This window comes from Saccopteryx bilineata, chromosome 4 (assembly GCF_036850765.1).
Source record: "Saccopteryx bilineata isolate mSacBil1 chromosome 4, mSacBil1_pri_phased_curated, whole genome shotgun sequence".
In the NCBI taxonomy this organism is placed as follows: Eukaryota; Metazoa; Chordata; class Mammalia; order Chiroptera; family Emballonuridae; genus Saccopteryx; species Saccopteryx bilineata.
In genome coordinates, this window is record NC_089493.1 from 297807349 (window position 1) to 297821147 (window position 13799).

General features: G+C 59.3%; 1 protein-coding gene across 3 annotated transcripts in view; it reads left to right on the plus strand.

The window, feature by feature from the left end:
* DNAH3 (dynein axonemal heavy chain 3) overlaps window positions 1-13799 on the plus strand; it is a 199423-nt gene that overhangs the window by 180678 nt on the left and 4946 nt on the right. For all 3 annotated transcript variants that reach the window (XM_066275915.1, XM_066275914.1, XM_066275913.1), the window contains 5 exons: window positions 711-955; window positions 2889-3005; window positions 8741-8895; window positions 11119-11286; window positions 12693-12835. In XM_066275915.1, the coding sequence (XP_066132012.1) occupies window positions 711-955; window positions 2889-3005; window positions 8741-8895; window positions 11119-11286; window positions 12693-12835 (828 nt within the window). The remainder of the gene's footprint in view (window positions 1-710; window positions 956-2888; window positions 3006-8740; window positions 8896-11118; window positions 11287-12692; window positions 12836-13799) is intronic.

Below are 13799 nucleotides of genomic sequence, written 5' to 3' on the forward strand. Positions count from 1 at the left end.
CACCCAACGAGTCTCCCTCCCTGCAGCCTGGGGGTCACAGTGTCCTGCGCGATAGCGTTCTGCTTACCAGGGTTTTCTGTCCTGCGCCTCCATTTTCTCCCTCACCACAGGGCTGCGGGTGTCTGGAATGCTCGCTTCAGCCTCCCTGGGGCGCGGGGTGGAGCGCTTGACCAGCCTGGCCGGGAGAGAGAGGACCCTGGAAATAGGGACACTGGCTTTCAAGTCAGAGAGCCCTGAGGTCACGTCCCCGTTCAGCCGCTTCTACGTGGTGTGTACCTGACTTCTCCCAGCCTCCGCCTTCTCGCTGGTCAGAAAGAGGGGACAGCGGACCCCTCCCCAGAGGGCGGCTGTGAGGACGAAAGCCAGCGAAGGGACTGATGGCATTCTCAGCATGGGTTTCGGCCTCTGGCGGTCCTTCCTGAACGGCAGCCGTGATTTTATTTCTCCATTACCGTCATTTTCCACTTAAGCTGTTGCCTTACTCTAAGCAGGGGTCCCCAAACTTTTTACACAGGGGGCCAGTTCACTGTCCCTCAAGACCGTTGGAGGGCCACAACATACAGTGCTCCTCTCACCACCAATGAAAGAGGTGCCCCTTTCAGAAGTGCAGCGGGGGGCCAGATAAATGGGCTCAGGGGGCTGCATGTGGCCCGTGGGCCATAGTTTGGGGACCCCTGCTCTAAAGAGTGGGGGGCCTGTCGTCCTTCCAGACTCTGGCTGACCAGCTACCCATCAGAGAAGTTTCCGGTCAGCATCCTCCAGAATGGCGTCAAGATGACCAACGAGCCGCCCAAGGGGCTCCGGGCCAACCTCCTGCGGTCCTACCTCAGCGACCCCGTCTCCGACCCCGTCTTCTTCCAGAGCTGCGCCAAGGCCGCCCTGTGGCAGAGGCTGCTGTTCGGCCTCTGTTTCTTCCACGCCGTCGTCCAGGAGCGGCGGAACTTCGGGCCCCTGGGTGAGATGTGATGGCGCCCCTGGGCTTCGGGCGGGTGGTGGGGGGGTGCAGGCCAGATACGCGGCCGGGGTGGGCTCCGGTGGCCCCCCAAGAGAGGGCTTTGCCAGGAGAAGACCGTTCCAGGAGATCTCTGGGACATCCTCGTCCCCAACGTGACTTGTTGTTTATCTGAAACCGTTATCGTTTTACCGAGGGTCCTGTCTTTTCATTTAATAAACCCGGGAGCCCTATAAACCAGGTCCGTGTCAGTGTCAAGGGGAAGAGGTGTTCCTGTCTGTCTATCCCTATCTCTCTCTTTCTCTCTGTCTCTGTCACAAAAAAAAAAAAAAATAAATAATTTAAAAATATTTAAAAAGAGGCCTGACCTGTGGTGGCGCAGTGGGATAAAGCATCGACCTGGAAATGCTGAGGTCGCCCGTTCGAAACCCTGGGCTTGCCTGGTCAAGGCACATATGGGAGTTGATGCTTCCAGCTCCTCCCCCTTCTCTCTCTCTGTCTCTGTCTCTCTCTCTCTGTCTCTCCCTCAGAGAGGGGTTCCATCAGAGCCCCTCGTTGCTGAAGTGATGTGATAAAGGGGGACGGCAGGCCCTTCCCTCTGCTGTGGATTTCTTTTTCTGAAGTGAGAGGTGGGGAGGCAGAGAGACGGACTCCTGCATGAGCCCTGATCACCTGGGATCCACCCAGCACGCCCCCTACCAGGGATGCTTTGCCCATCTGGGGCATTGCTCTGTTGCTCAGCAACCAAGCTATTTTAGCACCTGAGGGGTTATGGAGCCCTCCTCAGCTCCCAGGGCCAACTTGCTCCAGCTGAGCCATGATTGTGGGAGGAAATGAGAGAGAGAAAGAGAGAGAGAAGGGAGAGGGGAAGGGTGGAGAAGCAGATGGTCACTTCTCCTGTGTGCCCTGGCCAGGGATCAAATCCCACACATCCACACGCCAGGCTGACACCCTACCGCTGAGTCAACCGGCCAGGGCCCACCCATGTGATCGTGGTTTTAAGGTTGTATTCTCTCTCTCTCACACACCAACGGGCCGCCTCTGAGTCCCTTTGATGGCTTCGGAATGACCCACTTCAGGGATTCTCAGCAGCTCATTTTAGAGAAGGGGGCAAATTGCTTTTTGGTGACTCTTTCTGAACACCCTCTTCCTTCCCTTCTACCTGCACACCCCGGCCCAGTTCGCTGTGCAGACCAGCTGACCCTTCCCCCGAGGGACGCAGGAACGAGACAGCCGGGGGTGGGGAGGGGACGCGTCCACCTTGCACACCCACATCCCCCCCCACACCCTCCTCCATGGCAGACCCCCCCAAAACCCACGCGACAGCTTGGCTGGCAACCAGCGGCCCCGTTGTGTTTTCTTTGCCGGGACATGAACTTCCCTGTTTGGTTGTTTCATTGTGTTTTGATTTGCACGCGAGGACCTGGGAGGAAAGGAGAGGCCCCTGTTGAGCGGGGGGGCTCCCTGCACACACGCTGTGGTCCAGCCCCCCGGGTCAGTCGTCACTACACCCTTAGAAATGCAAGGCTGGTGTTGTCACGGCGGGCATCCCCTCCTCCCTTTTGACAAAGTCCCAGCTGCCTGCTCTCCAGCCGTGACATAGCGTCGTTTTTTGGAAGTCTGTGCCTTATGGCCATGTTCCAGCCCGGCTGAATAATTCCCATCCCCCCCCCCAATCCCAGCAGACGAACAGCTTTCTGAACCAATGGGGAGACCCGTAGGAAACGGGTCCTGGAAGGGCTGCGCTCTCAGACCAGAGGGCCCGCACGTCCGGCCGGGGTCAGCGTCGACACCGGGCGGCTGGCCTCGTGCTCACGTGCGTGCGGCGGGCAGAGGTCCCTGGTCCGCGTGGGTGGGTAACTCCGCCGGCTGCACCTCCGGGTGGAAGCCGAGCGTCTCGGCCCTGAAGCCTGTGCTGCTCCTCTGCCCCACGCAGGCTGGAATATCCCGTACGAGTTCAACGAGTCCGACCTGAGGATCAGCATGCGGCAGGTCCAGATGTTTCTGAACGACTACGAGGAGGTGCCCTTTGATGCTCTGACCTACCTGACAGGTGCGTCCGGGCGGGTCCTCTGCGGCGAGCGCCCCCTCCTGCCCCTCTGCTCTCGTCTCCACTCAGGGGTTCGCTCATCCGTTCTTCCGTTCAGCTGCCACACGCTCGAGGTTGTTGTTGTCGTTTTTAAAAATAAACAGCCTGACTAGGCGGTGGCACAGTGGATAGAGCGTCAGACTGGGACATGGAGGACCCAGGTTCGAAACCCTGAGGTCGCCAGTTTTAGTGCGAGGTTGTTGGCTTGAGCGTGGGATCAGGGACATGACCCCATGGTCACTGGCTTGAAGCCCAAGGTCACTGGCTTGAGCAAGGGGTCACTTGGTCTGCTGTAACCCCCCAGTCAAGGCACATACGAGAAAGCAATCAGTGAACAACTAAGGAGCCGCAACAAAGAATTGATGCTTCTCATCTCTCTCCCTTCCTGACTGTCTGTCCCTCTCTCTGTCTCTCTCCCTGTCTCTGTCACTCACACACACACACACACACACACACAGAAAGGAAAAGAAAATTAAGATATAATCCCAACCTTCAAATGGTTCACAGAGGGAAGAACAAACATTTTTTCTTAAATGACAACACATGATACGTTCAACGAGAGAAGCACCTACCCAGTAGAAGGCAGCCCAGTGGCTCAGTCTCAGGGACGGGAGACAGTCAGGGAAAATGTCTTGAAGGCATTGAGGACGGGGTTTTGAGGAGTGCTGGGGGTGTGGTCAGTGGCAGGAGGAAGGGGTGTGGTCAGTGGCAGGAGGAAGGGGTGTGGTCAGTGGAAGGAGGAAGGGGTTCAGGCAGTGGCAGGAGGAAGGGGTGTGGTCAGTGGCAGGAGGAAGGGGTGTGGCCAGTGGAAGGAGGAAGGGGTTCAGGCAGTGGGAGGAGGAAGCGGTTCAGGCAGTGGGAGGAGGAAGGGGTGTGGTCAGTGGAAGGAGGAAGGGGTGTGGTCAGTGGAAGAAGGAAGGGGTGTGGTCAGTGGGAGGAGGAAGGGGTTCAGGCAGTGGAAGGAGGAAGGGGTTCAGGCAGTGGGAGGAGGAAGGGGTGTGGTCAGTGGGAGGAGGAAGGGGTTCAGGCAGTGGAAGGAGGAAGGGGTTCAGGCAGTGGGAGGAGGAAGGGGTTCAGGCAGTGGGAGGAGGAAGGGGTTCAGGCAGTGGGAGGAGGAAGGGGTGTGGTCAGTGGAAGGAGGAAGGGGTTCAGGCAGTGGAAGGAGGAAGGGGTTCAGGCAGTGGGAGGAGGAAGGGGTGTGGTCAGTGGAAGGAGGAAGGGGTTCAGGCAGTGGGAGGAGGAAGGGGTTCAGGCAGTGGAAGGAGGAAGGGGTTCAGGCAGTGGGAGGAGGAAGGGGTGTGGTCAGTGGAAGGAGGAAGGGGTTCAGGCAGTGGAAGGAGGAAGGGGTTCAGGCAGTGGGAGGAGGAAGGGGACTGTTCCCAGCAGCCGAGGAGCCCAGAGGGGGAAGCTCACACGTCCGTGCTGGAGCAATCCCACCCACACAGTCCGGCCAGCAGCCTCGCTGGACCAGCCCCCTCGGCGTGCCGGATGCAGGGCCTGCGGTGGCCCCGGTTCACCGTGCAGCTCCGCAGGAAAACCCAGCCTCTCGAAGACCACACGGATGTCTTCCTCAGCTCCGGATGGGGGGCAGTGTGTCGGGGTCTCTCTTCCGAGTCCCGATGCCGGCACTTCCGCACGCTGTCGGCGTAAGAAACATCCAAACCTGGAGAGAATTTTTACGAGAATGTATCTGAGCCAAACAAGAGGACACAAGATCTCAACAGACTGAAGAAAGAAAATAAAAAAAGATGCTTTCCTCGAATGGCAGTTTGCAGCGTGTGTGCCTCCGGAAAGAAGGAGACAGTTTGCACCATCGTGCCTCCGGACGGTGACAGACGTGGGGGTTCCCGGGTGACAGGACCCTAGAGATTCTGACTCCGCCCCCAGCGGTTTGACTGGGGGGGGGGAGTCCGCAGAGAAGCAGGTTTCAAAGGTGTGCACCCCAGAGGCACAGAAGTCAGGAACAGACCTCTCTAAAGCAGAGATAAGCCTTTCTCTAAAGAAGTTATATGGCCGGGTGGCTACGAGCCGGACTTGCCCGGGTTAAAAACCAATGGTCAGGGAGCTGGTGAGGTTACATCCATGGAATCCCTTCTGCGTCCAGGCAGCGGGTCAGCACACGGAGCCCTCACGGCGACCTCGGAGCCGCCTGTTAGTTACCCGTCTCACGGCCGGTCAGACTGGGGGTGAGCAGCAGGGTTCTCCACTCGGGGCGATTCTAGTGCCACCGAGCCCCCCGCCCCCCGCTCCCAGGAGACATTGGGCAATGTCTGGAGACATTGCTGGTTGCCACAGCGACCGGGGAGCTATGGGGGGCTGCTAGGTGCCCTCTGGGGGCTATGGGGGGCTGCTAGGTGCCCTCTGGGAGCTATGGGGGGCTGCTAGGTGCCCTCTGGGAGCTATGGGGGGCTGCTAGGTGCCCTCTGGGGGCTATGGGGGGCTGCTAGGTGCCCTCTGACGCAGAGGGCAGCCCCCGGCACTGAGCTCTCCGCTCCCCCGGGTTGATAGTGTCCAGGCTGAGAAGTCCTGCTTTCCAGTGAGTAAGTCCAGTGGCAGGAGGTCACACAGACCTTCCCTGAGCCCAGTGCCCCCTGACACAAAACCCCAAGGGTCGCCCCATCCTGAGTCCCACGGTGTTTGTTTCTTGAACGAGCCCTTTCCAGGAAGCACGGGGCTCCCCTCAGACTGCAGAGCGAAGGTGTCCGTTGCCCTGGGGTACAGTCTCCGTGCTGCCCCGCCTGCAGCTCGGAAGCCAGCCTGCCCCCCCCCCTTGTGCCAGGAGCCTGGTCCCTTTTGAACTGTACAGTCAGCAAGCGTAGCCTAGGGAGGCTGAGGCGACACACCACCCCCCAATCTCCAGAGGGTGAGACTCCAGAAGGTCCCTTTCTCGCCCAGTTGACACGTCGAGCCCGACTCGGAAAAGGTCTCTTTCTCGTTTCGGCACGGCTGCACCAACACTGGGTGCCACCGTCTCAACACATGCTCGCGAGGTCACTGCCACGGGGGCAAGGAGACACGTCCCTGAAGGGCTCGTGCCAACAATGAAATGCACAAGAACTTGTCACCTGGCTCCACCCTACTGCCGTGGGCCCAGGGAAATGTGACTTTCTTCTGTGCCCGGAAGGGAAGAAGAACAGATAGAGATGATCGTTAGAGGCTCTGCATTGACACTCACTGAAGAGACGGGTCTCCTTTGCAGAGTGGTTATCAGATTAAAGGGGCTCGAGTCAACATATGCTTAATCTGGTCCCCACCCACACCCACACCCACCCCCAGCCTCAGCCCTGCAGCAGGAACAGGGAGAATGTAGATGCGACAGAAGGCACCTCTCAGGCCCCGTGAGAACTTGTGTTCTGGCTTCAGAGAGGAGGCATAGACGTAGCTATAAAGACATGCAGCATCCTTTATAAACACACACACACACACACACACAGCCTGCAGGACATGCAGCATCCTTTATAAACACACACACACACACACACACACACACACACACACACATGGCCTGCTGCACTGTCTCCTGCAGGACCATGTGCTGTGGAGAGCGTGGTCCCAGGACCCTCCCCCGTGACTCTGTGCTGGAGATTTCTCTTCGCATGGGTCCGTCCTGGTGGCCCTGTGGCACGGCCCCTCTCCCGTCCAGGGGCAGCCCGCTGGGCCTTGACCATTGTCATCCTCGTGCTCTCGGGAACCTCTGTGCAGCTGGGAGCAGCCCCTCCGTGTTCCAGCACCAGCTGGGCCTGAGAAGACAGCAGAGGGAGCCTCAGGAATCCGGGTGGCCCGGCGTCGAGCGAGGCAGCCTCTGCTGGGGCTGCAGGGACTCGGACGTGAGCCCCTGGGGTCCTCCTCCCGGACAGTTCGACCCCCTCCAACTCAGAACAGCTGAGACCTCCTGCCCCCAACTTGGGCCATACTTCCTCTGTCTTGTCTATAATTTGCCCATTCCTGGAAAGGTTGGTGTTGGAAACGAGCCCACCTCCGTGTGTAGCCCCACGCGCGCGCACACACACACACACACACACACTTGCAGGCACGCACATAGATCTCCTCCTCGCAGACAGGTGTGTAGTTGGCCCACAACTAACAGATATGAGTTGGTATCACGTGCTCTGGAATCTGACCCAGCTGGAGGGCCTGCCTGTAGGGTTGGCTAGGTTCATTTGATGTCCCCTTCAAAGAATTAATTACCTAGTTCTTCGGGTAGAAAGATCTGAGCCTCTCTGATCGGGAGACCACGTCCACATCCCCACGCCTCAGATGAGAGAGTGGCTGTCCAGAGAGCTGACGTCGTTCTGCAGGGTCGTCTCACAAGCGTCTGGTAGAGCCGGGAGAGTCCCCACGTCAATCTGTAATGTCTGGTCCCTTGAGTCTTCTCTTCACTGCGATTCAGGACCGAGAACGTAGACGCCAGCCCACTCCGGTGGTGGGACCTGCCAATGGTGAATGGAAGGCCCTGTTTCCCGCCCCGGGGCACAGAGTGTGGTCTGTGGTGACAGAACGTGAAACCACCCCACAGAGAGAAGCAGGGGTGAAATTCCGTCGGCTGATTCAAGCCCTGGTTCAAGCCGTCCCTGAAGTCCGGCTGCGCCCTCCCTTTCGAAGACTTGGTTGTTTAAATTCCTGACTTGATTCCACCACCAGCCAATAAAGCCCCCCCTGCTCCCTCCCCCTGCTCCCTCCCCCCGCCCCCCCCCAAAAAAGAAACCTGCCTCTCAGAGAATGTCATTGACGATGAGGGTGGGTTTGGGAAGTCACACCCCAAGGTGGTGTCTGCAGGGTCATCTCGACTCTCTAGCAGGGGTCTCCAAACTTTTTACACAGGGGGCCAGTTCACTGTCCCTCAGACCATTGGAGGGCTGCCAAATACAGTGGTCCTCTCACTGACCACCAATGAAAGAGGTGCCCCTTCCAGAAGTGCAGTGGGGGCTGGATAAATGGCCTCAAGGGGCCGCATTGCGGCCCGCGGGCTGTGGTTTGGGGACGCCTGCGAGTCTAGAGTATATGGGTTTCTAACAACGGTGATTAACTAAGTGCTTTCTATGGGAGCAGCTTTGTGCTAAGTGCTTGACAGGCGTTCTTACCCGCAACCGTGTAAGACGGACACGTGTGGTTATGTCCAGGTCTTGGCAGGTGAGGGGCTTCTCTAGAAGGATGGGGGTTAGAACCCAGAAACGGATTGGAAAATGCCAGAGCTGGAATCGGAACCCAGGACTGTCTCCTACCAATGTTCTCGACCTGAACCACCTTTCCGCAATGTCTTCCACAGACATGTAGCCGTACACACGCACATGCACGTGCACACACATGCACACACACATACACACGCACACACCTGCACACACACATACACCACACGCACACATGCATGTACACACATGCGCACGCACATACACACACGCACACACACACTGGGAAGATGCCTAAATGCTCTTGGTTCACCCTGGGTGGACACACTGGTGGTTGTATCAATTTTCTCTGGGTTTATCTCCACTTCCTCGTTTCCGGTGCGGTGGGCGGGTTATTTCGTAGCAGCCGGCACGCTCAGCCGGCCTGGCCTCATCCTACACGGAGTGCGGTTTCATCAGCCCTGGACCTCAGCGGAGCTTCTTGGCTCCAAGATGCCTGTGTGTTAGGTGAGGACGTCACTCGGTCAGGTCCCTGCTGAGCTCACCCCCTTCCTCTGCCGGCTCTCTCCCCAGGGGAGTGTAACTACGGGGGCAGAGTGACCGACGACAAGGACAGGCGTCTCCTGCTGTCCCTCCTGTCCACTTTCTACTGTAAGGACATGGAGCAAGACCGTTACCGCCTCGCTCCCGGAGACGTCTACTACATTCCTCCCCACGGTTCCTACCAGGTGAGGGGCAGCGGAGGGAGGGGCCCCTCTGTCCCCCAGGGGACCCCAGCAGTCTCCACGCGGCCAGGGCTGCCGGGCGGTCAGTGAGAGCCCAGGCGCAGCCTTGAGCTTTCCGCTTTGAGGTCCGTGAGTGTTGGGGACCACAAGCCGACAGAGTCCTTGCGGTTTAGATTTTGGGGGGACAGAATTGTGGGGAACTGGCAGTAAGTGGACAGGCTGCCGAACCCCTGCATCGCTTGCTTGGTTAAGTGGCTGACGGTTACGTTTTCCTCCACCCCGCCCTGTTAGCTGTGCGGCTGGATTGTTTGTGCTCATCCTGTCCCCCTGTCCCTCGGAGAGACTGGGGCCAGTGTCCTGTTTATCCTTTGTTGTTGTTTTTTTTTGTTTTTGTTTTTTTTTGCATTTTTCTGAAGCTGGAAACAGGGAGAGACAGTCAGACAGACTCCCGCATGCGCCCGACCGGGATCCACCCGGCACGCCCACCAGGGGGCGATGCTCTGCCCACCAGGGGGCGATGCTCTGCCCATCCTGGGCGTCGCCATGTTGCGACCAGAGCCACTCTAGCGCCTGGGGCAGAGGCCACAGAGCCATCCCCAGCGCCCGGGCCATCTTTGCTCCAATGGAGCCTTGGCTGCGGGAGGGGAAGAGAGAGACAGAGAGGAAGGCGCGGCGGAGGGGTGGAGAAGCAAATGGGCGCTTCTCCTATGTGCCCTGGCCGGGAATCGAACCCGGGTCCTCCGCACGCTAGGCCGACGCTCTACCGCTGAGCCAACCGGCCAGGGCTATCCTTTGTTTTGTGAAGTTACAATGTTGTCTGTGGCGGGTTTCTCTGCACTTGGGGGAATTCTTGGGTTGCCTTGGAAATGTGACTTTGTTTTAAAGATCTCTTTGATTTGCTAATGACTTTACTCTGCCCTATAAAGAGAGCAGGTCTGGGGTGGAGATGCTTTTTTTCCGAGAGCTCTCTCTTGCGTTGCACACAGACCTCGAGGTCCCATCTTTCCGTGCCGTTTCCACTCAGGACCTGGAATGATTAGCCGCGCTGGTCCGCGGCCCGTGAGCTCTTTCCCGTATTCCAAAAAACCCCGACCAGAAGAGACAGTCTTCCTGTGTCAGGAACACTGGGTGTCGGGTAGACAAGGTCTTTCAAAACAGAGGGCTTTTCTGGGGGGGAGAGGGTACGAGGGAAGGGAAGGTGCAGGTCTGATTGAGAGCAGGCTGGAAATTGCTACTTGAAAAACGGGGTGGGGGGGCTCAGAAAGTGGCCAAAGGGAGGGGCCAAAAACCTGGGTGGGAGGCTGAGCGAGGCACGAAGAACAGGAGAAATCTGGTGTTGAGCCCCTGCTGCGCGCCACGGGTTAACCCGTCATAGCCTGGGGCGTCTTCCCACGGACGGGTGAGAAAACAGGGGTTTCAGCCGAGCAGCTCAACGTCGCCCGGTGAGTCGGAATCGGGGCTGGTTCTGTCTGGATCCAAAGCCCCCCAAATGCAGACGAGCGTGGACTGTGTCCAGCGTGCCCAGGCGTGTGTCCAGCGTGCCCAGGCATGTGTCCAGCGTGCCCAGGCGTGTGCGCCCACGCGGGCGGGAGTCTCGGTCGCCCCAGCTCGGTTGCGATTCCCGCCCCGGTCGGCTTGGGTAGGGTCGGGTTGGGCCGGGTCGGTTGCGATTCTTGCCCCGGTCCAGTTGGGTCGGGTCGGGTCGGGTCGGTTGCAATTCTCGCCCCGGTCCAGTTGGGTCGGGTTGGGTCGGGTTGGGTCGGTTGCGATTCTCGCCCCGGTCCGGTTGGGTCGGGTCGGGTCGGGTCGGTTGCGATTCTCGCCCCGGTCCGGTTGGGTCGGGTCGGGTCGGTTGCGATTCTCGCCCCGGTCCGGTCGGGTCGGGTCGGGTCGGTTGCGATTCCCGCCCCGGTTGGGTCGGGTTGGGTCAGGTCGGTTGCGATTCCCGCCCCGGTTGGGTCGGGTCGGGTCGGTTGCAATTCTCGCCCTGGTCCGGTCGGGTCGGGTTGGGTCGGGTCGGGTCGGGTCGGTTGCGATTCTCGCCCCGGTCCGGTTGGGTCGGGTCGGGTCGGTTGCGATTCTCGCCCCGGTCCGGTTGGGTCGGGTCGGGTCGGTTGCGATTCTCGCCCCGGTCCGGTCGGGTCGGGTCGGGTCGGGCCCAGCCCAGCCGTCCGCGGGACCCCCGGGGGAACCGACGTCTCTGTCAGCTGGAGGTTTTCTTCGCAGTCCTACATCGACTACCTCAGGAGCCTCCCCATGACGGCCCACCCGGAGGTGTTCGGGCTCCACGAGAACGCCGACATCACCAAGGACAACCAGGAGACCAACCAGCTGTTTGAGGGGGTGCTGCTGACTCTCCCTCGACAGGCGGGGGGCAGCGGCAAGTCCCCCCAGGTAAGCCGGCTCGTGCCCAGTTTCCCAGGCGGTTCTCCCCTGGGGAGGGCGGGGGGGGGGGAGGCCCAGACTGTGGGTGAAGAACAAGAAGGCAGAGAGGTGGAGGGTCCGGCAGACCCTGGAGGGGGGGGGGCACGCGTGCTCTGGGGACACTGCTGAGAGTCCTCAGACACCAGTGTTTCCAGAACGTCGGCTCGTCCTGTGTGACTTTTAGGACTCATTGCTCGGCCTGCATGTCCTGTCTCTGCCCTTTTTACATAATATTGAAGCACCAACCTCTGTATGTTTCCAGAGTGAGAAGCGGGGAGGCAGTCAGACTCCCGCATGCGCCCAACCGGGATCCACCCGGCACGCCCACCAGGGGGTGATGCTCTGCCCACCAGGGGGCGATGCTCTGCCCCTCCAGGGCGTCGCTCTGCCGCGACCAGAGCCACTCTAGCGCCTGGGGCAGAGGCCATGGAGCCATCCCCAGCACCCGGGCCATCTTTGCTCCAATGGGGCCTCGGCTGCGGGAGGGGAAGAGAGAGACAGAGAGGAAGGGGGGGATGGGGGTGGAGAAGCAGATGGGCGCTTCTCCTGTGTGCCCTGGCCGGGAATCGAACCCGGGTCCCCCGCACACCAGGCTGACACTCTACCGCTGAGCCAACCAGCTAGGGCTTATTTATATTTAAGTCTGAACAATGTTTTATTTTTTAAAAAATGACCAGATTCCCTCTGTGACATCTGTCTAAGACTCACTCTTGACGCTTGTCTCGGTCACGTGATACATTTATTCGTCCCACCCTAAAGGCCGGTCCGTGAAAATATTTTCTGACATTAAACCGGCCTGTGGCCCAAAAAAAGGTTGGGGACCCCTGATGTGGAGGAGCGGCCTCCTGTCTCCCCAGGCGTCCTCGGTACTGGCCCCAAGCAGGAGTTCCCAGCTGTGCTGGGAGTTGGTTGGTCCTAAGGAACCAACCGTGGGATGCGGGAGATTCTCACCCAGGGGCGACTTAGTGACCAGAGTCCTGCCGGGCTCAGGGCTGTCCGGAGGCCACCTGTGGATGAGGCCAAGCAGGTGCTCCTGGCCCTGCTCTGAGGCCCTCGCTCCTGGCCCTGCTCCGAGGCCCTCGCTCCAGGCGTGAGACCAGAGCTGTCTTTGCTCCGCTTTTTACTTCCTGGGCCAAAGGGTGACGTCCCTCCCCACCCCACCCCCGAGGCTGGTGCCAACCGAGGTGGCCGTCTCTTCCACACACCCCCCTCCGCCCCTCGCCGCCCCGGCAGAATTGGCTTCCGTAGGAATATCCCCAGGAAGGTCCAAACGGCTGTGTTGACCTTAAAGACAAGTGCTGACTGGCTTCCAGTTCGGCCAGACGGAGTCACAGAGAGGGCTTCGATTCTCACTCACTTCTCCTCTGCCCTCGAAGGAGGTGATCGAGGAGCTGACCCACGACATCCTCTCTAAACTCCCCAAAGACTTTGACCTGGAAGTGGTCATGAAACTGTACCCCGTGGTCTACAAAGAATCTATGAACACCGTCCTCAGACAGGAGCTCATCAGGTTCAACAGGTGGGCCGGGCGGGGGGCTCCCTTGGGTTCCGGGAGTTGGGAGTGTGAGGGGTGGGGTCTGGTTGTCAGGGACAGAGAGGAACAGGCCACAAGGGATTACCGGGCAGAGGACGTGGTGTGCCCCGCCCACAGGGAGGATTCTCAATAAGACCCATCCAAACAAACGCTGAATCTGGGATTAAGTCACTTCTATTCCTTCTCTCCCATTTATTCTTACACGTGCTATCAGCAAAGCCAGGTTAAACCCAGTGCCATGCCCAGGTGGACGTGATCCTGGCAGCCACGTTTACTGAGCCCTTGGAGTCAGGGGTGGATTGAAGCACCGTGTGCCTGTTTGTATCCAACCCCGGAGTAGTCTTACCATTGTTCTAGAGACGGGAAGACAGACCCAGAGGGCACAGTAGCTAGTGCAAGGTCCTACAGTCGGCAGGCAGTGGAGGAACTGAATCCAAACCCAGGCTGTCCGACCCCAAAGCCCACATACTCAGTGTATGAAATCAGGGTACGCAGAGCAAGGAGAGGGGGGAGGTCACCCCACTGCCTCCCTGGCAGAGAAAGGGAAGGGGTGTCATGGGCTGGCCCTGGGGCTCCCTCCTCGTTTCTCCAGTTATTACACATTCATAGCGTGGGGTCCCATGGACTCATCCTGACTAACTTACCGTCAAAACGGAAAGGGCTTCCACAGACCATCGAGACCCAGTGGGGGCCAGTGGGGACACTTGGGGCTTCTGTGGCCACGGTTCTCCTTGCTCCGGGCTTCCCGATGGTGGCGTTCTCCGAAGGACCAGGCCACCGGGAGAATGTCATCGAAGCGTTTCTTGGTTTCCCCAGTCTCAGGGTTCCTCTCTAGAGGCAGTAGGCACTTGGCTGTGTGGGGGACCAAGCCAAGCGTGGGGTGTGTGAGCCTCGGATGTGACCTGGCTGGGGTGAGTCGGACCATCTGGCACAATGTCCTCATACCTTC